The sequence below is a fragment of the Cinclus cinclus genome, chromosome 6 (genome assembly GCF_963662255.1).
Source record: "Cinclus cinclus chromosome 6, bCinCin1.1, whole genome shotgun sequence".
Classification (NCBI taxonomy): Eukaryota; Metazoa; Chordata; class Aves; order Passeriformes; family Cinclidae; genus Cinclus; species Cinclus cinclus.
The window spans coordinates 56798366-56823853 of NC_085051.1; the positions used below are offsets into that span (position 1 = coordinate 56798366).

A 25488-nucleotide genomic window follows, 5' to 3' on the forward strand; every position below is an offset into this window, starting at 1 on the left:
TTCCGCCTGAGCGAGCGCGGCAGGCGGGGATCAGCCAGCGGCTGCCCCCCCCCCGACTCCCCCCGCTCCCCCCCCGCTCCCGAGCGGCGGGATGCCGTGCCCTGCCCTTGCCTGCCCTGCCGTGTCACACCGCTCCGTGCCGCGCCGCCCGCTCCCCGCATGCACGGCCACACGTAGGCGGCCGGGGCGGCGGGGCGGGCGAGGAGGGGGCCGCGGCTGCCGAGCCGCACGTAGGGTGGGTGGGTGCGGCCTCGCCGGCGGCGCGGAGCGGGCGGCGGGGGCTGCCCTGCCCGCGCTCCCTCGCGCACGTAGAGAGAGGGGCGAGCGGCCACCGAGGCGGCTGCCGGGACCAGCGCCGGCGTCGGAGAGGCCCGCGCCGCGGTGAGTACGGACCCGCGGCACCGGGGGCGGGCGGTGGCCCAGGGGGAGCCGCTTCTGGTGCTCCGCAGCTCCCAGGGGCTTTAGGGACGGTGCTCGGGTTTCAAGGCGCTCTTGAGGTGATCGTCGCTGCGGTCGGGGGGGCTTGGCTGCGGATTGTGGCAGCGCGGCTGGACAGCGGCACCTTCGCCGGGAGCGCTCCCGGGCTGGGCACGAGAGCGGCCGGGTGCCTGCGCACCCACGGGATGCGGGCTCCGCACCTGCGGCATCCCCCCTGGCAGGGGAAGCCTTAACGGGTGACGTACAGCCTGGAGGGAAAGTATGCGCTTGGGATGGAGACTTGCGTGGTGCCTTTGGCATCTTTAAATCTTGTAGGAGTCTTCCAAACGACCCGGTAAAAAAATTCACATTTTGCTTTCTCGAATGATCGTACTCTGCGAAATGAGTGTTGAATTCTGCTGGCTACGGTACCGTGATGTTCTCCAGTTCACCATTAGCATCAACTCATTGATCCAAAGGTCGCTCCTTACAGCGAAGCGTATCAATCTGTCAGCTCCTACAATGTCAGGAGCTCCCACAGTGCTCCGGGCATGCAAGCATCTTTCCATGTTTTTTGTATTTCCCAAAAGGTTCCTGGAATGCAACCTTTAGCGGCCTTTATTAGAAAGTAATTTGCCATCGGCTGAACAGCAGTTGCCTGTGAGCACCACTGGTTGCCAATGTCACTGACTGTAGGAATGGAGATATTTACAGAGCTGTTGCATGTGAACTGTACAGGGTTTAGCAGGAGAGCTGCATCTGCCACGGTTTGCTTTGCATTTTTTCCCTTTTTCTGAAAAGACACGTTCATCTATCATTTGGATTCATTTTTAGAGATGTAGGGCAGTTCATCCAGCACATGACCCTGACTTCAACAGATTGTACCGATTTTGGAACAGAATGCCAACACTTTTAGGAAAACAGATACCATGGACTCTCCCCACAATAGATTTAAGGATTCAAAGCTATTCAAAGCACAAGTAAGTTAAAACTGACACACCATGAAGTGAGTTCACCCTTACATACAGCTCAAGCCAAACCCTGTTTAGTTAGAGGAGTCGTCCCTGTATTTATTATGAAGAGAGGAACCTGGCTCTGGAGTGATGCTGAATTTGTAAAGCTCAGAGTGTGTTTTCTGATTTTTGTATTTAAATGCAGTGAGTGGGGTGGCATCAGAGATGATGTTTCAAGGAATACTGTATGGAATTATTTTTTGTTCCCAAGGCAGATGGGGCTGCATAATGTAAGATGTAGTGAGGATGAGGCTGTTGTGCCCATGTGAATGTGCCCTAAGTCTTCCCTTGCAGGAAGTCTGAGTACCGTGTAAAGCATGAAAATGCAGAAGAATGAAACCAAGTAACTGGGTCTCTCTGTACAATTCCCCTGATGTGGTATATAAAATTTACTATAGTATCAATTTTTAGACTGATTAATACTCTTCTTCATTAACTCTGTTTTCAGTACTCCTTCAGATTATTCATTAGTACATTTTAGTATAATTAATGCCTTTAAACTAAAAAAAGTACAATAATTAGATGATGTAAGGAAGAGTGTGATGGTTACTCTTATCTTCTTCATATTCAACTGCTAAACAAAAGGATGAAATACTTTTTGCTCTATTAATGCCTAGTTTATAAGTTGAAATTCAAGAGCTATTTGTCCTGCACTGATATAAATAATGGGTTTTTTCAGGTGTTTATGGCACAAATCAAGTCCTTTTTTTAATACCTTATATGATTGCATTAGAACACATATTCTAGTTGAAAACATGAAATCATGTTTTAATCAATTTGCATGAAAATAAATCATGAATATATTTTATTTAATAGCTTATTCCACCTTCATTATGTACAAACCTACTGCTAGTAACAAGATCACACTCTACTGGCACAAGCCTCCTGCTTTCAGACTTCCCAACAAGCACAAACATTGCAGAAGCTTTTTAATCTGTGCAGTGGGAAGTGGCATTGATTTAACAGGACAGCAGGAGTCACAAGCTCTTGTCAAGTCATTTGTGTGTACTGACAGCAACTGAAATCACCTGGAGCCATGAGCATGGATTCAGACATGAAGTTTGGGTTTTGTTAATAAGGGCATTCCTGCTGTGATTAATCTAAGAGGCTCCATAAATGTCCTCTGTCCCTCTGGCTCTGTAGCTGTTGCTCTCTCTTTGGCTTCCTCCAGGAAAACCTACACCATCCCCACATCTGACTTGTTAAATTGCATGTTTGACCTCTTTTGTTCCTGCATGTGATCTGCTTAACTTAGGTGGGATAACCACATGTGAATAGGATTCAGCTCATATTACATATTTATAATTAATATAAAATGTATGTTTCTGGGGAATGTGACTATGTCTGCTTCATGCCCAAGTTTCTGATAGCTGGCAGTAAAATCTCAAACCTGCAAGGAGTTTGTTACTCTGCACAGTGCTTTAGTTCACTTTTAAGTCATCTCCACCTTTTACAATAGGGAAAAAAAGGACAGACAGAAAGATCACAGATGTCACAAATAAGAAACAAACCCTCTCTTTTATTGAATTTTATACTGTTACACAATCAAAAAGAAATACAGTCACAAGTACGTCAAAATGTTTCAAGAGAAATACCAATTGAAATACGTTGGTTCAAAAAAGAATTCCATTAAAATATACCACTTCTTCATGAAAGAATACTGCTATTATTCACAAAATCTACTGTACTGTATAAATCCAGCAGCAAACTACCTTTTTGGTAACTTGCCCAAGGTAAACAGGGAAGCAAAAGGAAAATGACAATTCATTTCTAGAATTTGGATCAAAAATCACAGTCCTCCAGAACTGAGCTTTTCAGGGAGTTAAGTCATCATGGTATTTTTAATGAAGGCTGGTATGGAATTCCTGTGAAAATGGACTTCCTGCAAAGTCCTTGTGGCCTGTGAGGTGTTCCTTTTCGTGCTGGACTCTTGCAGTCTGAGTACTGTGCCTAAGTGCAGTGACGTTTGAGTGAGATGCGTGCTCTGGTCAGGAGCAGGGCAGCAGTGGCAAGGGCACAGATGGCTCCCCTGAGCCTTGTCCAGCCTGGCTGACAGTGGCAGGATGCTCCCAGATCCCACTGCATGGTCAGGAAAGGTTCACTTGGCAGTGGAACAGGAGAGAATACTTGCCAACAGATCCTGACTTTAGCTGCCACTGCTTAGCTGTTTAAGTAATGAAACATCACTATTACATACACAATAGTTTAACCTGTAATTATCAGAATTACCTGACCCAACAGTTGTACTTCATTGGAAGCAGAGCTGATCATTTCATCCAAACTGAACTTTAAAACCCTCATCAGTATTACATGTAGATGGTTCTTTTGGGCCCTAATCTGCAATTCAGTGCTTACTTTGGGGAGTTTAATGTATGTACACAGATACTATTAATTTTCATTTCTCAGGTAAGTTGTTTCTGTTTCACCCAAAGGTTTTCAAATATCACAAAAGTCCAAGCCAGTCTCACTTGGGGGGAGGGAGATATGTTAGCAAGAGGTACTTTGGACTTCAGGCTACCTTCATTTACTCAGCATCTTACACCCAAGGTAAGTTACTGCACAGCCTATTTAAGTGATTACTGCAGAGTTACAGCTGTAGTTAATTTTAACCACTTACAGGTAAAGGAAGGAATTATGCCATCCTGAATACTAGTTTAAAAAATCCTTTACCCTTTAACAAAATCATCAATGTTGATGATTAAAACATCAGTTAAAATCTGCATGTAAAAACAATAATTGTACTGTGCCCTGAAGAAGGCCTGGCTTGACTACTGCTATAGTCAGGAAAACCTGGAAGATAACTTTTTAATTCTCCTCGGTTTATCATTTTCACATAATTAGCATGTTCTATATACAGAAGAAAGTACTGTGTTTACCCACAGTTTCTTCTTTACAACAAAGAATAAACCACAGAATTATTTGGGTGGGAAGGGACCTTAAAACCCACCGAGTTCCAACCCCCTGCCATGGGCAGGGACACTTTTCACTATCCCAAGTTCCTCCAAGCCCCATCCAACCTGGCCTTGGACACTTCCCAGGCTAGGTTATTCATAGCTGCTCTGGAAAACCTGTGCCAATGTCTCACCCTGTCATTAATTTCCTCATAATTTCTAATATGGTGCCTCAACATTTTAAAAAGGCAGCAAGTTGGCAAAGAAAGTATGCAAAATCACTAAGAAGACACTCAGAAAGCTATTTATTCTAGAAGCTTGTACTTCAAATTAGCTCTAGAATCAGACTCTGTGTTCCTGGAGTCTAAAGAGGACAAAAAAAAAAAGTTAAAACAGGGTAAATTTCTAAAACAACTTTTAAAAACAGCAACTGAAAGGTGTACTTCTAGGTTTTGCAAAGTGGCATCTGCATTTAGCAAAGCTCTTACAATGCCTGAGCAATTGCTGTTCCTTTTCTGTGCCTTGTTCGGTGTCTCCAGGGGGCTTGGGGAGGTTTTGTTAGGTTATTTTTCCCCTACAGTAAACCAATACAGCTACTACAGTTCATAACAGTAATCAAAATGCTACTTTGTATAGTAAATGTTGTTATTATGTGTAATAAAAAATGTTAGAATTGAGATTTTTAGATGAATCATGGCTCAGTTAAATCCACAGCTGCTATCATTAAGATCTGAGATGATCAAGGACACGTGGATGGGGCTCTGAGCATCCTGATCTCATGGAATGGGTCCCTGCCCATAACAGGGGTGTGGGAACAAGATGATCTTTAAAGTCCCTTCCTACCCAAGGAATTCTCTGACTCCAGCAGGCTTATGACTATAAAGCATATGGGTCACTTCAGGTTTCCTTCTCTTTTTAACACTGATTCTAGTCTGAAAACTTTCTGCCTCTTAGTGCACTGAAGGGGATCTGACAGATCCAAACAGGTCAGGGTCCTCCAAAACAAGGCCAAGAGAGCAGCAGAACACCTGTGACCTGTCTCTTGGGAGTGCAAAGGGGTAACCCACCCCAGGCCAGCCCAAAGCTTGGTGGGGCTGTACAAAAGTAGAACCCAGCTGCACTTTTTACCTGCCTGCAAGACTCACAGAAGTACTACATCAATCCTTGCAGAGCTAAAGCAGGAGGGATGCCCTAAACAGCAGGGGTTTAACCCAACTTCACTATTTAAACCTCCTAAATGCTGACAGAGAAAGAAATGCCATGGAAAGAACGCCAGCCCAGACACAGCAGGCAGGGAGGAGCTCTGCTGCCTTTAGTCATTAAAAATGCATTAAAGTGTTCACTAGTGAAAATGTTCTATGCCTGAAGCTTCAGCTGCAGCTGACTGCCCCTACATGCCTTTGCCTCTCTGTGCAACTTCTGCTCAAAACTTTAACAAGTGTGCAACTATCTTCTGCTGCCAGTGCCTTATCACTTTTTGTTAATGGCGTCCTTCTAGTTTCATAGAATTTTAGCAGTTTGGAAAGTGCTCCTTTCAGTGAAACAATTTTAGAGAACAGGTTACACTTATGTACTATGACATTGATTTCAAAACAGTGCAATGAAACCAAAAAGTTTACAACAGAAAACCAAAGTAACTCCTGTGAAACTCCACAATTGATTACTTAAGTCTTTTAAAAAATATTTTGGAAAATGCACAGATTATCTTGACCCTATTTACACAACACAGGGTTACTAGTAGAAGTGTTTTACAATGGCAAAATAAGGAAGGTCACTGGGATCAACAGCACAAAAACGTGGAACAAGTTTCACCAAGTACCCGCTTAATTTTTTAATCACGGAGTTTTGTGATAGAAATCCATCTCAGATCAATCACTCCTGTGAATTTTACCTTTTCCTGCTTTCCTGTGTTACCTTGATAAAGCTTCCAGAGACAAGCCTTTAAGCAGTTCATAAAGATTAATTCTTTCTGCTCTAAAGCAAAACAAAAATGCTGCCTCCTCGCTGCAGGTTTGCTCACTGGTGCGATTACAGGTTGAGAAGTATAACGTCTTTGGCGAGTGGTAGTAGTACAACACTGTCTGGGAGACTTCAGTACTGAACAGGCTCAAATAATTAATGCAGAGATGTTACAATCAAAATAAGGAAGCAGTGATTTCCAATCAACTCTAAGTTAAAAAGGGAACACGGATGAACAATAACCACTAACAAAAATATAAATTATCTCATTTCTCTCAGATAACACACTCCCCAGTGGGGCCTGGTCCACATATAGTTTATTGATGTAAGAAAACAATACAGTTAGTGTTAGATCCAACCACAAAGAGCAAAAAGAATGAGTGAATGAAGGTTTTGTACAGTACATATAGGAAAATAAGATGTTTGTGACAACTATATATTTCTAAATAAAAAGGCTTCTAAATATATTCAAGTTATTGAAATCTACATGAAAACATATGGATGTTAATAGCAACAAGGTGCATAAAACCAAAACATCAAAATATTGAGCAACTCAATGATGTACTAGATAAAAGTTTGCTAACAATGCAAGATGTTTTACAATCTGCTTGAAATATCACCTATACCACACAGGGTAAGCTGAACATTTAGATTTAAGATCATACACAATATTAGCATTAACTTCAACAACTACAGGCAGGGATTTTTTTTTTTAAGCTGGCAAGGTGACTACTTTAAGAACATCAAACTTTCTCTAAATTGAGAACGTATCAAAAGAAAATGCTGCTTGCTAGCCCTTTCCAGATAAAGCCTCTCCTTTGACTACCCACACCCACTGAAGTCAAAAGCATAAGACAGCATTTAAGAACAATTTATATTACAATGTGACTAAAATAATGACATAATCCAGGTTTAAACATGTTTTCATAGGCAAACAAAAGATTTTTCTTAAAAACTAATTTTTATAAATGCAGAATATATTGCATGAGGAACTGCTGGTATTTTTTTTAAGAAAATATATTGTGCGATTGTGGCTACAATGCACCGCTGCAAAGCATTGTTGTTTCTTATAAAAACTATTAACATAAAAAACTTACTTGAACATAAAGAGTAAGAGAGCACAAGTCTTCCAACTACCTATGAAAAGCAGGATGGAAGTATTGCCAGTTTTTCCTGTGCTGACATTTTACTAATGATAAGTTTTGGTGACCAACTCCCCAGCCAAAAAAATAAATATATATACTTTTTTTAATCAGGTGCATATTTCAAAGCTGCTATTGCGAGTGTGTTTTAAATGTAATGGACTTAAAAGTGTATGTACCAAAGAATTATAAAAATGCACTAGAGTTTGAGTTATTGTTACATAAAGAACATATTAAAAAGACTGTCAAAATAAGTAGAAAGGGGATCAAAACTGAACTAACTGAATTAGTGCAGTACTGTAGCCAGGCTTCTAAAATCAGATATAGAAAATATAAATAGACTGCTTTAGGTGATGATTCACCAGTGTCCAAAAAAGGAGCAATTTTGTGAAAGCTCAGTTAACTTGATCCAGAGCTCTGAGCAGTTCTTCCCCCTGTAGCAGGTTTCTGTTGCCTTGTATGGGAGCGTTTACTTCGCAGTCGTAACTCGTGAGTTGGGGGAGTCCACTCTCATCCATCGACTGCCCTAGAAGTTTACTTGCTATGTCTGGAGAGGGAGGGGAAGGAGAAAAAGTGCATTTTATTCACCATGCTGAACCTCTCCTAGAGCTGTTCACAAGGAGCTACATTTGCATTGTTTTGGAGACTGTTCTCTTTCAAACAGCCCCCTCCACCCCCTCTGCCTAGGAAAGGAAGGTACCAACCAGTTGATAGTAGAATGATTGTCTTTTGCTCCACTCCACTGTGGCCATTTGTTTTGCATCCCTTTACGCGTTTCCAAGCAAGCGATGCATTTCCTCCACTGTCACCTGTCTGCTGGAATAAAGACCCCTAGAAAGAAATAAAATGAATCTTCTTTAGTGAATACTGTATAGCCCTCCATGTCCCTCTTCCAAATGAACAGTTCCCATCACTAAGTACTAATGTGACATTGTTACAATTGGAAGTGGATTTTGTTCAGAATTTGGGGAAACATATATTTCCAAGTACACTAACTTGAAAGCTGTTTAACAGAAAACTGAATCAGGTTTCAAGACCGGACTTCCCTTACAGAAAACAATTACAAAATTCTGGTTACCACGCTCAACATTAGCGCGTACATGTGCACTAACACACCCATTCAATTACTGCTGCTCTGGAGCGAGTGAGCATCAGGTTTTCACTGGAGTCTCTACTGGCTTTCTGCACTGGAATTAATAGTGCAGGCAGCAGAGTCAGGAACCTCAGTAGGTTGATTCTGTCTACACATTTAGGATGTAAATTCTGCTTGCACTTCAGTTACTGCCACCAAGCCACCTGACCCAAGCCTTGTGGCAAATGAAGTCCTACACCTAGTGCAGATATGGCTCCTCAGCATATTGTTTTGACAGCAGAATGGAAGATACGGAGATTAGGAAGCTGAAGGGGCTTCATATAACTGGAATAAGGAAGAAACTGCCACCAAAACAGATGGGATGGAGGGAAAAAGCATCATTTTAGTATCAAGTCTGCTGGCAAAAGTACTTGAATCTGCAAGGTTTGGTCTTGTTAGTGATACTGACTGCTACAGGAAGAGAAGGTACTTAAGATATTTCAGAACACTTCCATTATCCCCAAAATAGTGAAGAGCATGTTTCCAGGTTACAGAACACCCATGTAAGGCAAAAGAGCAGCAGTATAGTAGAAGTTATAGGTAACTCAGAGCTGCAGTTCATAATGAGATTAGTCACCTGCATTGCTGCTGCTGCTTATTTTTTTACCATTAATGCATTCCAGTCCTTCATGTTAAGAAAGATATGGTTTGTAACTGTTCCAGTGTAATTATTTATATCAATATTTTATAGCCTCACTATAATACAATATTTTATAACCTTACTATATCCTGTCCTTGTCTAATTATCCTGTTTTCTAGGAAGCTAAAGTAGTATTCTACTTTGGTCTTCACTTATTTTCATTCTTGGCAAAATACATCCCACTTCCCTAGAGCTAAAAGGCTGTGTCAAGTATTTGTACAGCCCTAGAACAGCATGTATTCTACACCTGGATTTAACATCATTTTTCTTCTGCTTGTGCCAAAGGCCAGTATATCCTCACAGAAATCCTTTGTGGAGAGAGAAGCCAAACAACAAAAGCACTTCTTAAAATAACTCCACTAAGACCCAGCTTCATGGAAATTCTGCTTCTGACTCTGAGAAACCTTCAAAATATTTCTAACACTTTTATCAGATATAGACAAAAGAAAAAGGTTTTGCAAAGGATGAAGTCTGAACCTGTAAGCATTAAACTAAAGCAGAGAAGCCTGAACACTATTCCAGCAGTTAACACTGAACTGCTTGTGTTCCATGCATTTAATGACATCCCATGCTGTTTTGAATATTTTATCAGCAACACTATGAACTGTAGCACCTCTGCATGAGAAAAGGGGAGTGGAAGGCAATAATATTTCTTGCAGAGCTATGAATTTTTACAGGGCTTCTGGAAGCAGCAGAACAACATGCATGGAAGTGCAAAGCATTTAGCAAATGAAAACAATCACATAGAAACGACATGAAAAATCTGTTTTGTCTTATGCCCAGACTATAATGCCTGTACAGGAGCAAGGAGAGTTCAGAGGAAAAAGAAACCTGCACTGTAAGATATGGTAGATGACTACAGCTAGGAGGTGGCCCAGTAGAGAAACAAAAAAAGTTCGAAGGCTACATTACAGTGTAGCAATTAAGACTTAAGACTAAGACTTATCAAAACTCGACAACTGGGAATTTGCAGTGAAGATGAGAGAGAGAACTGTGCCATGGCAAAGCTCAAGGTTTCACAGTACTGAGAACTGACAGTGAGAGGCAAAGACTACAGAGGCTAGGTACTCTTGCAGAAAATAACAAGCTGGAGCCCCCAATAAACAGACACAAATCTAGGAGTATCTACGAATTTTCTTTTGAATAGCTACATGAGGATGAGCTACTCCCAAGTGCCCACGCTAACACCAGAGAGAGCATGCATTAAAGGGAGTGGCATTAATAGACATTTGCTAAGTTATTATAGGAGCTCTCTTCCATCACAGTTCAGATGGTCTTGTTATCTGATTAAGTAAAGGAATCTCAGACCCAATGGAAAAATAAAAGCATAGGATGAAGCATGAGAATACTAATCTCCAGTGCTGACAAATAAGAAAACTGAGTTTAAATTCAAAAGTTAAATAAATACAGTAATTACACATTTAACTGTGATGTCTTACATTTGTGCATATTCTACTAAAGAAACACATATGTTCACAGAAGAATAAAGAGTATCTTCTACCTAATCTAGAAGAACACTTGGGTGTAGAGGGCACTTCTGGAAAGTTACAGTAAAAGAGAACTAGACAGAACATAGATACAGATACACACACACACACATATATATATGTGTGAGTGTATTTATGTGTATATATATAAATTCTTTTATCAATTATCTCTCATCCCAAGATTCCACTGCTTACCAACAGCTCAACTCAGGAGTCTGCATTGATGCCTCATTTCAGAAATTGCAAGGTTAAAAGTGAATATTTTAAAATGGTAAAACAAAACTCACAATTCCAACTGCCTGAAAAAGTGAACCATCATGTTCCATTTTTCGTTTTCTCTGAGCATTATGCAAAGCTAGCATCTTTGGATTTAGTTCTTCATCCAGTGCAGTAGATCTAAGAAAAATTGATTCAGGCTGTTAAGACGTTTCTACTTTCCTCAAGCCATTCTTCTTCCGTGGACATTTATATATACAACATCACAGAACTGAATTTATGAACTCCACTACTTGTCATAAGTCATAAATTGACTTATTTGAACAATCATTTTCAATGAGCATAGCAAATGTTAGCCTTTAATCTTGCTGTGAAGCTCAGAATGAGTTTTAACAAAAATTTTTAAATCTGCAGGAAAAAAAAAGCATAGAAGTTCAGCAGTTCACTTTCAACAGAAAGAAGGGAATGAAGGGTGAGGGAAAATCTATTCTGAATATTTGTATGTACAGATACATCTTTTACATATCACAAATCTCATGTTTGACTTAATATAGTTTTCTATTGTGAAAAATACCTACTACAGGCTGTCCATCACAAAATACATTTACTTTGAAAAGCAGTATCTATTGTTTATAGGTATCTCCATATCAGATATCTGCAGTATCTGTAGCACAGACTATAGCTGCCTCTTGCCTCTAACACAGTGGACAAGGAAAGCACCAGAAACATTGTGTGGGTGTAACTCTCTAAATTGCCTACTGCATTCTTATAAAGGCTGCACATCGGGTACAAGAGCAGAACAGAATTTTTACAGCAGCTGGCTTTTACATGAGGTGCTTAGGTAAAAGCTACCATGAAATTAACTTTAGGGGAGTTTACTATTAAAAAAAGACTCATTTGACATGCCCAAATTTAAACGTCTCAATTTCTACTCTGACGAACACTGAGGATGAACACACAACAGCTGGCAGAATTTGTATCTAATTCCTTGAACAGATACCAGGGCTTAAGCTGCACTTTTAAAATACCTTTTATTCAGAGTGACTGTTAGCAAGCTGGGTGCTCCTGGAGAAGGTTTTTCCACCTGATCCACTGTTCCTTTGCCTGCTCTGCTGGGAGAGGCAGTTTGACTCCTGCCCCCGCCGTAGGGCGAGGCGGGGGCACTGCTGGACTCGGGGACCGCGCGCATGGGCGAGGAAGGGACAACGATCGTCTTCACATCGTCCCCACGCTCTGCTGGCTTCACCTCCTCAGCCCTGCCCGCTGCCGACTGACTCTGCTGGAATATGGTGATGGTGCCTGCACTCTGAGAGCTGGAGGAGCTGCTTTCCAGCGGGGACAGCTGATCGAAGGAGCGCAGCTGGAAGTCGTCATCCATCGGGATGTAAGGAGCCAACATCTCTAAATCTAAATCGGTTTCCTGGGACAGACAAGAGGTGGAACTTCTCAGTGTGGAAGAAAGCTCAGCTGTGACTTCATCAAGGCTTTTCCTTTTACCAAATACCTTTTTTTTTTTTTATTTTACACTTTAATCAAAATATCACATAAAAAGGAAAGGAGGTTCCTAAAAACATTCTGAAAAGGAAAATAAGTACACTCAGAATAAGATGATAAAGAATTTTAAGTTGCTGTACATTACCTGAGTAGAGAATGGATTTTTTGCTTCTGTATCTATGGCAAAGAGTTTCTCCACCAATTCCAGTTTGAATTCACTGGCCATATCATTATCCACATCAAAGCAGTAGTCATTGGGACTACTGGGCTGTGAAAACATTTTCAACAGTTTTAGGTTTCTGTCACTGCATCATTTGGCATAGTTACCTACAGATTCTCTGCAAAATGTTCTAATGTAGAAACTAATCTGAAGCTGTAGCTGCACAAATTTAAAAGGGAAAGAAAAACACATCTATCTGTATACATTCAAATTTACCCTACCAGGGAAGCACTTGCTTAGTTGAAACCTGGAAGTAGCCTCTACAGTAATTTACTGCAACTACTTTGTTGTTTAGGGAAGTTATGTCTGAACCAACTGAACAAAAAAGACCAATCCCAAGCTCTCCTTATTTCTATCAGATAGCATTGCATACATTTTCAAGGCTCACTTCAATGAAAAAATATGACAATTTATCAGTTTCCTCAAATCATGGCATGAGTTGAAGTCATAAGGTAGAAATAATTTCCAATTCCTGTCCTGGCTGCATCCTTAACCAGATCTGCCCCACAAGTCCCAGCAGCACATCAATTTTAATGGCATTATATCCAAATTACGAAACTCACCTCAGGTGAACTTTGGCTGGTACTTGCATCAGAAGGGCTGGTTGGTTGCTCCTGCACCTGAGGCATGGTAAATGAAAGTTCGAGTGGCTCTGTGTTTGGCTCCAGCTTTGATACAACTTCTCTATTGAGTGCAGGATCAGCATTGCTACGAAGTGGCTTTGTAGTTTCAGAGGCAGGTAGTGGGGACATTGCCATATTTATATTCTGCAATTTCTCACTGGATGAGGGGAGCATTACATCATTATACAAAGGAACTTCATCACATTGTTGTTCATCAGACTCTATAAAAATTAAAAGAAACCATCAACCTAAGTAACAGTACTGTGTGTGTCTATGGACCTCATTAAATTTAAACAGCAGCTGAAATACCACTGGGCAAGTGGTACTGGGAGGTTATTTTATGAAATCTACTGTAATCAGTAACTTTGCTAATTAACATGCTCTTCAATTTAAACACACACGCACCATTACTGCTGAAATCTAGAGAGATAATTGTGTCTCCAGCAGCTGGGGCCAGCACAGTTAAAGCATCTGGTTCCTGTTTAAGTTTTTCAAATAGGCTGTTGGTATCATCCAGGTCATCTTTACTGAATATTTTGGTCATTTTCATGTCAGGAGACTCCACTGGTTTCAGCATACACTCAGTTTGTCCAAGGGAAAAAATTAAGTCCTTTTGAACAATTCCACTGTCAGACAGAGAGGAAGATTACTGTTAAAGAACAACTAAAAGGAATAAATTCTGGCTTAATAGTTTTGTAGGTTGAAACCCACCCACTCTCCCTGCCCAAAAACTCTAAACCACACCAAAAACACCCCACCACACATCCCACAAAATTATCAGGATAAGAGCTTTAAGAATTTTTTTGTTACTCATTCTTTCCTCAAAAGTAACAGACAAAGCAAGCACTAATTGTGGTGCAATCATAAAAAAATGTAACAAACATAAACATGCTTTTCTGAAAGCACTGAAAAAAGAAAAGTTTATAAAAAAGGGGGAAAAGTTAGATATTCCCTAAACTACTTCTCTTTGTTTTAAATGAATGTGCAATATCTTGATGGATTTATATTGGGATATTCACTGAAATTTTGAAACACTAATTCAGGACTATTAGACATTTGCAGAAGAATAGTCACCCAGTCTGCCCTCAGCTGAAGCTTTCAATTGAAAGAGTTCTAAGGAAGAAAAAGATAGATGGGATTGAGAATGACACCACTACTGCTGCTCTGATTCCATGACAAAGTTATTAGTGCAATTAACTGCTCCAGACTCGGGACACAGATTAGAGAGAATTGTCTAGAATGCACACAAATGCTCAAGTGCTTCCAATCATACAGAAGAGGCTGGTTCTACACTCATTTGCCTGCAGAGATCCCCTACTGACATCACTAGACCAAAAAATTATTTTGTTTTCAAATACAGTTTCTAATCCTAAAACTGGCAGTATTCTAAGAAAAATTTCCCTGGTAGGGAACAGTAACATCATACTCAGCAGGGGATCAGTGCCATCACAGTCTGCCTTGGTCTTCAGTAAAAATGATTACAAAGAACACTGAAGTCCCCTCAACTTACCTCAACACATAGTTCACACACACTATGCACTGTGGCTGAGAATTCTTAGTGTTGTATATAACAGTTGCTTGAGTTTCAACCCAGACATAGCCACCTTGTTTGGCCAGCATTCTGTACTGTCCTGTTGTCACCTGTCCTTTTGTGAACACTAAAAGCAGAAAGGACACCAGCTTTAATTACAGGCAGAAAAACCCCAGAACTGTTTGAGGTCAGTATTCATTACAACTAAAAGAAAGCCCTTGTTCTTCTGCTGCTTTCCCCCAGGGCTGTCTCTCATCTCCTGTAGTTTAAGGGCTTTAAATTCAGTTTTCACTTACTGTCGTGGTGTGTTTTGGTCAGATGATCAGAATCCAGTGCGTGATAATACTCATAGATTGAGCGACCCAGGAGCTCCTCTGGCTCGTACCCCATCAGCTCTGTAATTCTTTAAAACAAGGGAAACAATTGCTACGTGAAAGCAGACATGGGCCAGCACAAATACCAGAGCATTTGGATGTTTGCACATCTAGAAAAACCTAAGAATCACTTCCACACATATCAGCAGCAATCTGGTTTACTGGGATGGTTCATTTTGAAATAAATTGCTATTTTGATGGTTCTTTAAAAGAGAAATTTCAGCAGACATAGGATTTTACTTCTCACTGAGTATTTATAAATCATCTAGTAGGGATAGGATTTAACAAATCCCCGCTTTGTAAACATTTTTTTCTTTTTGCTTCAAGATAGACCAGCTACTTACAGACCAGCTTAGACAAATATGAGAATTTAATAAAATAACAGAGATACACTTCAACAGCTTTAATCCTGCAACCAAGAGAAATCAGGAATCAGTTTTTTCACATTCCAGCACTTCCTGCTTTTAAAGCAAATGGGATTTCTTCAGTCTCTAGAGGGCAGTACTAACCAGGGAAGTGCTTGTATTTTGCCCCATTTAGATGCAGAATGTGACCAAATAAGTACCTTGTATGTGACACCATCAGTCCTAGAAAGGTTGTTAATTCAGGTTACCTGCATCAACCTTTCTGCATCTACCTGCAACAACTAACTAGAAATTCACTTTTTTTATAAAAGAAATAGGTAGTAACAAATGACACCAAATTAAACAAAAAATGAAACAAACTGACCCCAAACAAAAAAAAAAATTGAGCTATTTCCTTCATTTGCATTTATTAAATTTATCAAGCTAAGTTCCCAGAGGATAGGAAAATCAGTCTGATGTGTCTGACTACACCCCTGATTTGCACCAGAACACAAAATCTAATTTTTCAACAACAGACGTACATTGAAAGCACAGCTGAACATCTGGGTTTTTTTTGATAGAAGAAAGCAGACACTGATGTCCTGAGGAAAGGGGGGGGGGGGGGGGGAACAGTAGCAATAAAATACATCTGACAAGTATTACATGCACACTCTTTTCAGTCACCAAAATGCCCCATCTTCAACAAACCTAAAATCCTGCTGCTTCAGTGGAAAGAAGAATCCATTTCCAGTTTCCCGGAAGAATGTTCTCATGTTAATTTAAATCACTGCCACTATAGTAAAGACCAATTTGAAGAGGCAGTTAACTGAAAGCAAAGGATTTATTCATAGAATCATAGAATGGCTTCTGTTGGAAGGTACCTTCAAGTCCATCCTGCTCCCAACCCCTGCCATAGGCAGGGACACCTTTCACTAGAGCAGGTGGCTCAGAGCTCCATCCAGCCTGGCCTGGAACACTTTCAGGGATGGTGCAGCCACAGCTTCTCATCAAGAATTTCTTCCCAATATCTAATCTAAACATGTCTTCAATCACTGTACAGTCATTGTCCTGTCACTATCTGCCCATATAAAAAGTCCCTTTCCCTTTTGTTATTCCAAAGTAATAACCCTGCATCCTCCATTAATCTAAAAGTCTGGGTTTTAAGACATCCTGATCAGTTCGGAAAAGCCCAAGTATGCCATCAATGATTGCATTATCAAGATGAATTAAGTTCTTGAGAGGGCAAACATTAGTCAACATATACCAGCCATGCAAATGCTTCAAATGAATTATTTTTTTACAGTATAAATAATATATATTACCTTTCATCGCAATACGAGAATTTCATATCAAGACTGTGACGACTGAGAAATGTTTTACTGTCCAGGGGGACCTCAATGTTTGATGGGTGAGGAATAGGTTCACAGATCAACACCAGGCAGGTCATGGGAGGCTTTTTATATCCACAGTGAGTCTGGTTCCCACACGTGTCGTACACACGGATGTGGCCAGTGCAGTGCAGCACCTACAGAGGAGTTGGGAGTTCACAAAGAGACCGGGTTTGTTCTCTCAGACAACACAATCCTATTTCCACCAGCACACCTAGAGCCAAGTCATTCCCCACCCCTCAAGGGGACAATGACAAGGGATGGCTGGAGGAGAGCAGTGTCCTCCTCTTCCTCCTCCTCACCCCACACATCCTGGGATGCATTCACAGCCCAACTCCTTCCTCAGCACTGGCTGTAGCAACAACAGACTTTGCTGCAGTTCTGTGAACTCTTTTTTTCTAGTCACAGTAATGACAACTCTGATGAGCAGCTCATTCAGCAAAAGGTATCCACAATTTACATCTGAAAGTAATGGTAATAGTAGCAACCCCCATTTTAGATAATATGCAGAGGTGATGACAGATCAAATACATTCTTCAACAGACAGGAACTTTTGCATTTTGTGGGGCTTTCTTTTAACAATTCTGAAGCAAAAATAGTTCACAGACAGCAGCAAAGAAGTTGTTTGATCCAGAATAATCAAATTCAAATCATAAAAGAGAACTGTGAGCCATAATCCACTGGACATAGTAAAAGGTTACTTTGTCCAGAGGAGAAAATGCATTCACTGCAGAAAGTTATCGGGCTGGCCTCTTTTTGTTCCAACTGTTACAAAAGGGAGAGCCAGCAGCTTCAAAAGAATGGCATTGAAGTCCTTCAGAGAGACCTCAACTATCACATTTTCACTGACAAATCAAAAGAAATCAGGGATCAGCATAAGTGATGTCAAGTACTTTTTTCCCAGAGAAGGCTTTATGCAAACATATTTGGTAATTATAATTGTAAGTAAATGACCTCTAATTTAAAATGGAAAATTCATTAAAAGTGTTTTGAAAAATTAATTTTAAAACATTGTTTCAGTTACATCTGTGATGTATTCAGCATTAAAACTCAGCATAATGAAGCAGAATCATTAAATTATAAAGCACTTAGTGAAATTCAAGCTCGTTACATGAAGCAAAAATGTTGAAATACAGTGTTATGACATCTAAAGAGGAAGCTGCCAAACTATGCAAATATTCCTTTGCATTAGTTACCTTCCATGTAGCAGACTTTATATTCACTGTTCTTCCCCTGCTAGTCAGTGTACACTTCATTCTGAGAAAAAAGCTGCGCTCTGTGTTCTGCTCTTTGCCCTTTTTCACAGGACCTAGCAGAAGTAAACAGCAAACCAATTTTTAAAACACTTGGATCATCTTCCAAAGGTATAAAAAAAACCCCTCCACAAACACATTACAGAACTCTAAGACTAAGGAAAGACCCAAAAAATAAAACTAAAGAGATTCATACACCTAATAGCACTTCTGATAATGGTATTTTTCAGAGAAAGTTTTACTATCAAGTAGACAAAAAAACCCCCTGAAGTTTCATAGAGTTATAGAATGGTTTGTGTTGGAAGTGACCTTAAAGACCATCTTGTTCCAACCCTCCTGCCATGGGCAGGGACACTTTCCACTATCCCAGATTGCTCCAAGCCCCACCCAACCTGACCTGGAACAGTCAGGGACAGGGCAGCCACAGCTTCTCTGGGCACCCTGTGCCAGGGCCTCACCACCCTCACTGGGAAGAATTCCTTCCCAAAAACCACCTAACCCTGCCCTCTCTGTCAGTGGGAAGCCATTCCCCTTGTCATGTCACTCCAAGTCCTTGTCCAAAGTCCCTCTCCAGCTCTCTTGGAGACACTTTAGGTACAGGAAGGGACTCAAAGATCACCCCAGAACCATTTCTTCTTCAGGGTGAACAATCCCAGCCCTCTCTCCTTCTGTCCTCACAGGAGAGGCTTTTGATGCAGACCAGTTTCAATGATTTAGCATCAGGATTGTATTCGTGTATCTCCACACTCCCAGACTTCAGGAAAAAGGAGCAGGAAGAAAGACCAATTGGAAATTTATTTTAAAATTGTGACAGAGAACAAGAAAAGCATGTAGAGTAAGAAGTCCTGTTGAGGTGGTTTCCACTGAAGTGCATCAGGAACTCACTATGAGGAGGTTCAAACCAAGCACCTTTTGGGCTTGTTGCTCTTCAGGATTGCAAGTTTTTCAATTCAAAATTAACAACTCAGCTGTTTATATGCATCCAAATATTTCCACGGTGATTTACACTCTTGGACTAAACAGGGACCAAGTTTTTAAACACATTATTAACATTCTTGGGAGAAAAAAAAGTCGAGAAACCCTATACAAATCAACGTTGGCAGCACTTATTTTTCAGCCTCACTTGCTACCAGCAGGCTTTAAGTTCAGTTTTTTCCTGTACAGGGGAGATCCTCACAGATCTCTGCCCACAATAGCGTAACTACTAGTTACACTACTGTGGGCAAAGAAAATGTAAGTGATGCTATCAGGAGAGCTGCAAGCAGCTCACAATGTGTGCAAGGAGGAAGTGCAGCACCCAGGAGAAGGAGCAGTGGAAAAGCCAGTTTGCTGAGGCTTGCTAAAGAGCAAGGACCAAACTGTGGCAGAGGGGTAAGTTTAGAACACACACATGAGCTTACTTCTGATACATGTTTATACAATAATCTGTTCTCATCCTCCACAGACAATAACAGCTATGAAATTCTCCATGGTACCTTGCACTGCAGCTACTGGCTGGACAAAATTAATTAGAAAAATGTTAAAGCCCCTATGCTAACTTGTTTATTGCCTCTAGCAGAGGCAAAAGACTAAAGGGCTCAAGCATATTTTATGCTACTTTAAAACAACCTTGATACTGGAGGAAGTGGGGGAGAAATTAAAGCAGAAATCACAGAACAGCAAAAACTTCTTTAATTCAGTAAGTTTTAAGAGTTAAACCAATCTCAGAATTGATAGCTGAAGATCACACAACATTACTGTTCCAAGTCTTGATGCATAAGGCTCTGCTTTGAGAAGCAGCCGTAAAAGATGGAACAACTTTTAAGTCTGATTCAGCACCATACATTATTTTTTAAAATGGCCAGCTTTGAAAGTTTAAAAAGCAGCTTCATAAAATGAGAATGCAGTTCTGTTTCTGCCAATCGCATTTATATTCACTTGCACAGTCCCAAAGGGGAATATTTAATACTCAATTCAAAACCAAAATAATTCCACTGATGTAAGAGCTGCAGTAGAAAGCAACCTGGGAACACTAATAAATATAAAAATATACTATTACTACTGTAATTTAGACTTCTGTCTGCCAATGTCATTTGCAAAACAGCTTTTGTAATAATGCTTTCCAGACATCTGATTCCAGTCTGGCCAATTTAGACATGCTTGAGATGGTTTGCATGAAACTAAGCTTTTGCAACAAAACCAGGTTTTTTTACACTGCTTTAGGGAAACTGTGCCCTCACCCCCAAGATACATTACTGTAATTCCAAACAGGGAGAAGTCTAATCTAGCCTTAGAAACATACTTCAATTCTAAGGGCAGATAAGTTTACAAAATGCTTACAAAATCAAAGTCAGGCCCTTAATGCTATGGTATCTTAGCAGGTCATTTCCACAGAATTTAACTAGGATGACAACATAAGACTTACATAAGATATACAGTGCTACAAGAAAGCAGAGGTCAGGTTTATTAATGTATCACTATCTGAATTCAGAGTCCATATAACCCTCATTTGACGAGACAGGAAGTAGAGAGGTCAGATTTTAGGCTTCTAAGTATGGAGTAAAGCAAATTCATATGGGGGCATGCAGGCTGCCAAGTCTTTATAGCCTTTATCAAATCTTTAGAAGACATAAAAGCTGTAATTCAGGGGCAATTGTTAAATTTCAAAGCATACAGCACATGTAAACATGGCGTTCTGCTCCCTCAGATGGAGAAAAGAAGAGCCAGAAATCTGTGAAAATGTACCAATTTCATGCACCAATTAAAAGGTGCAGAGAAGCATCAACCTCAAAGACCTTTTTGGGGCTGTTCAAGTATTCCCAGATTAGTGTCTTGGTGTCCTAAAATTTAAATACAGTCTCTTTCTTTTTTTTGGTGTCTTGGGTACACCACCACCACAGAAGAAAAAAGCATTTGTTCTCAGCTGTTCTGTAAAGGCAAGGTCAGACCAAGACAAATGCACCGACTGAGCCTCTCAATGTCCCTCTACAGCAATTGCTTAAAATCATTCTCATTTAACCTACCTCTAATCTCCTGTAGGCACTTATTCTTTCAACCCTCAAGAACTCCATTTTAGTAATTAATTTTGTTAGATTAAAGAATCCTAATGAAGTCTCATTTCTTCTACAATTAGGATATAGCCAGAACATTTTGGTTATTCCCGTTGTGTCTCTCAACAAGGTTTAATTTGAGCTTTAAGAAATAAAAGCGTATTAGCTTTTTAACTCAACGCTATTTTCTGGCAGATATCCAACTGTATTAATGCCAGGAGAAATTAATGCCAACAGAAACTATCCATAAGTAAATTAGATTGATTTTTTTGTTTCTTCTCACCATTTCTGTGTGTAAGCATTTCTCTCAGCTCCTCGTGGTCACATGGATGAGTGAAATCAAATACACTGTGCCCCGTCAACTCAAACTGCAAAAATTAAGAGATATACAGGTGTTCAACTTCAGATACAAAAAAAAAAAAAAATGGAATAGCTTTTTGAAACAGTCGTAGGAAACGTCAGTATTTCACCTGAGTGAGTCCCATACACTTGTTCACGTTTTCAGACATGTAAATCATGTCCCCATCTTCAGACAGAACCATGACAAAGCCATCAAGAGCTTTCAAGTAGAAACAGTTCAGTTCCTTCTCCATTTTGGCTTCTGTCTCCAGCTCACCTGCAAGCAGCCACACATTTTTGTTTAAGCAAACACCAGCCATTCTTTACTTACCAGCAGGAATGACTTCTGGCACCAGTCTGCAAGGAGTCAGTCTTGCAGGACCATTCAAAACCAGTACAATTCATTTAGATAAATGATCAGTTAAATTCTTCAAGCTCTGGTAAAGGTTATCAGAAATCACAGAAAATCAGAGTGAGGTTAACCCTCTGTGCTGTTATGTATTCACCAATAAACCCTCGACCTTAAGGAAAAGGTCTATGTGGCAAAAAAATTTTACCACCCATCTCAAAAAGGCATTATAAACTTCTCTCAGGGGTTTTCTAGGACAACACATCCTCAGCTGACTTCATCTCCAGAGGAGCGCATCACAGAAACAATTTACAAAACTATTCCTTGCAGTTTATATTAAGGGGTCACAACTAGAGTTAGCTCAGACAACCCTGAACCAATTACCCACAGTCAAGCAAGCACAGCTGGAACAAACGAGTTAAGGGGGAAAAAGGTTTAAATGAAGGAATCTAACTTTGGGAGAAGGCTGAAATGACACTGAAAAGGGCACTGCAGCTGTGACGAGGCAACCAGGATCACCAGAATAGAAAGGGAAAAAATGAAGTCCATTGAACAGTGGATTTTTCTTGTCATTGCCAGTAGCTGATTTCTACTGTAAGCTCTCCCACCTTCCCAGAGAAAGGACACAGCTAACAATGCATTAATTTCTTTTAGTGCTGACAGGTCTCACAAATAAGTTCTTCCTCAATATCCCTCCCAGACGGGGCCACGTTGTTCCCTTACCAGCATCCAGCAGCTTCCTCATGCGCAGGTAGCTGATGGTCAGCCTCATGATGGAGGCCTTGTCCAGGTGTGCGCTCACCGTGTGGGGCAGGGGCAGCTGGTGAGCCAGCTCATAGAACACTTCTGACTCCTTGCTCCTCCTGCACCGGGCTGCGTCCCTCGACTTCTCTTTCCTGCGTTCAGAGCTAATCCTGTAGAAACAAAGTTTCAGGTTGATATAGGGAACCCTGCTCTCTCTGATGTGTGTCTTTGAAACTGGCCAAGTAAACCAGTTGTGGAATTAGAATCATGTAAAGACTGTGTTTAAAAGAGCAAGTGTAATTCTTTGTATCAACTTCTGCCCTGGTTAAGCTCTGCCAGAACTAAATTCAAACCCACGAAGTCTTCCAACAAGATCAGTTCTTCAGACACTTTGGTACTCAGAACCCTTCCTGCTTATCTCATACTTTGAGTGCTGCCTCTTCAGCCTCCAACTCCCGACCCTTCAAGTCCATTCAACAAATTACAGAGTAGGTAATTTCCAGCTCAGTGCTCCAGCGTCATGTATATGTACATTCTCCAAGTTCTTACTTTTTTACTATCCTTACACAGCCCACTAACAGGTCAGATAATCAAGGATACTCATTTAACATGAGATATGCTGCTTTTCAAGCAATCCAGAAAGTCCCTTTTCCAAAACCATTCTCTGATGATTCTATTATTCACACTTTTTTCCAGAAAAGCCCCTTCCTGAGTTTCCCCTCTACTGGAAAAGAGGACCTCTTTCTCCTTCCACTGCCTCTGTAGACCTGCCTCCTCCAGAATACGACATAAAGAGCAGCTCACTGAGAGAAAGCACTGAAATAGTTAAAGACTGTCAGTAAAAGGGAGAATTCCCCCTTTTCCCTACACCCACACCAGGTCACTTCTGCCTCATGCATCTCATCAGATGAGTTCTGAACAAAACATTTTCACATGGGAGCTCCAAATTTTTTGCACCTTCAAACAAGAACTCAGCACTGCTGTGGTCCCTGAGGAAACAGATGTGCTTTTATTTTAAAATGAACAATACAAAACCACACGCTATTATTATCCAGTTTTGTTTTTATGCATTTACATCTTCTAAAGGCACCTTGTCTTCATTTTGCACTCACCTGAGATATAAAAAGGCAGTTTGGGAATTACTTTTTAAAAAAGTCAAACAAGACTTAAAAGCCATCTACTACCACTGCCAAATTCACGTTGCTAAGTCTGTGGATGGATCTGTGCAAAAGTCTTTTTTTTTTAGTTAGCACACATCTTGTGAGAGGTACCACAAATTACAGAGCAAAGCAATTCATGAGCTAATGATCCCTGGGACATAGTGAACCAGATACAAAGAATCAGAGAATGTTCTGGGCTGGAAGTGACCTTGAAGATCATCCAGTTTCAAACCCACTGCCATGAGCAGGGACAGCTTCCACCATCCCAGGTTGCTCAGAGCCCCATCCAACCTGGCCTGGAACACTGGAACAGGTCACCCACAGCTTCTCTGGGCAAGCTGTGCCAGGGCCTCACCACCCTCAGAGTAAAGAGCTTCTTCCCAATATCTAATCTTATCTCCCCTCTTCAGTGTTAGCAAACACATACCCAAAAAACACGTTTTCAGTCATTCACCTGCTACCCACAGTGGCCAAAACCTCGCTCAGTTTGTGTGGAAACACAGGTGTGACAACACCGTGTTGGATGTTGGAAGCACGAATGCCTTGACACATGGAAAAAGTTTAATAATCCATGAAAAAGAATAAGATATCAGAATTTCTTTTATAATCCCCTTCCTTTTTACCAACTTGATTAAACTGTATGCCATCTCCACCATCCTCTCCTCCTACCCCTGCCACTGCCAGCAGAGAAAAACTATTTCTGAGAAATGAGAAACATTACTAGATTGACATAATAATAGTAATAAAGACCTTTGGAAAACTAACTTATGGGAATTATAGTTGTAAAAACCTCTAGACATACAATAGTCCCATTGATTCCTGTGAATATAAGCTCATGTCCCTCAGAAGGGCAGCCTAAAATATCTGACAATATTTCCCCATATTTCAGATTTCTTCACACTGAATTTCCCTGTGACAACAGATGTTCCTGTTGTAGTTATGGATATCTTGATAAGAGAAGCTTGAGGCTCCTGACATACAGGTATATCTGGAAATAGCCATTACGAAAAGTCTGACCTTTAACAATACTGCAAAAATATTTCAGCTATTTAACCTGACTGATTAAATATCTATTACTGAAGACAGGCCTCAAGTACCTTTTTTCTTGGTGGAAAATTAAGCGTGGAAGTGAAAAAAAGAAATCTGGATTCTCTTTGTCCTCTTTCTTGGAGCACAGATTTCACTATAACTCTATTTTCTCAAAGGTATTTCAAGGTAACTGTCGTGGTTTAACCCCAGCCCACAACTAAGTACCACAGAGCTGTTTGCTCACTACCTGTCCCACCCTCATGAGATGGGGAGGAAAACTGCAATGAAGGTAAAGCCCAGGGGTCAACTTAAAAACAGTTAAAAAGTTGGAACAAAATAGTAACTGCAGTGAGGAGAGACACAACATAAAGAAAGAAACAAGACTCAAGACAGACAAGTGATGCCCAATGCAATGGCTCACCCCACTCTGTGAATGATGTCCAGCCCATCCCAGAGCAGGGACTGGCACCTCCCAGCCAACTCTCCCAGTTTACACACTGGCCACGACGCCCTGTGGTTTGGAATATCTCCTTGGTCAGTTCAGGTCAGCTGTCCTGGCTGTGTCCCCTCCTGCCTTCCTGTGCATCTCCTCACAAGCAGAGCACGGGAAACTGAGGAATCCTAAACTCAGGGTAAGCACTGCTCAACACAACTAAAACCTCAGTGTGCTGTCAGCATTACTCTCCAAAACAGCCCTGAACCAACTACTAGGAC

General features: G+C 40.8%; 1 protein-coding gene across 1 annotated transcript; it reads right to left on the bottom strand.

Moving 5' to 3' along the window:
• Window positions 1–7665: 7665 nt before the first annotated feature.
• Window positions 7666–22701, bottom strand: HIF1A (hypoxia inducible factor 1 subunit alpha). Its single transcript, XM_062494858.1, has 14 exons — window positions 22565–22701; window positions 21624–21769; window positions 21437–21521; window positions 18068–18180; window positions 16806–17008; window positions 15062–15168; window positions 14745–14892; window positions 13640–13860; window positions 13175–13455; window positions 12537–12659; window positions 11926–12317; window positions 10969–11077; window positions 8127–8253; window positions 7666–7969 (listed from the first exon to the last, which is right to left on the bottom strand). Exons 1-14 carry the CDS (start codon window positions 22611–22613, stop codon window positions 7818–7820), a joined length of 2256 nt encoding a protein of 751 aa, XP_062350842.1. The 5' UTR covers window positions 22614–22701; the 3' UTR covers window positions 7666–7817.
• Window positions 22702–25488: the final 2787 nt, after the last annotated feature.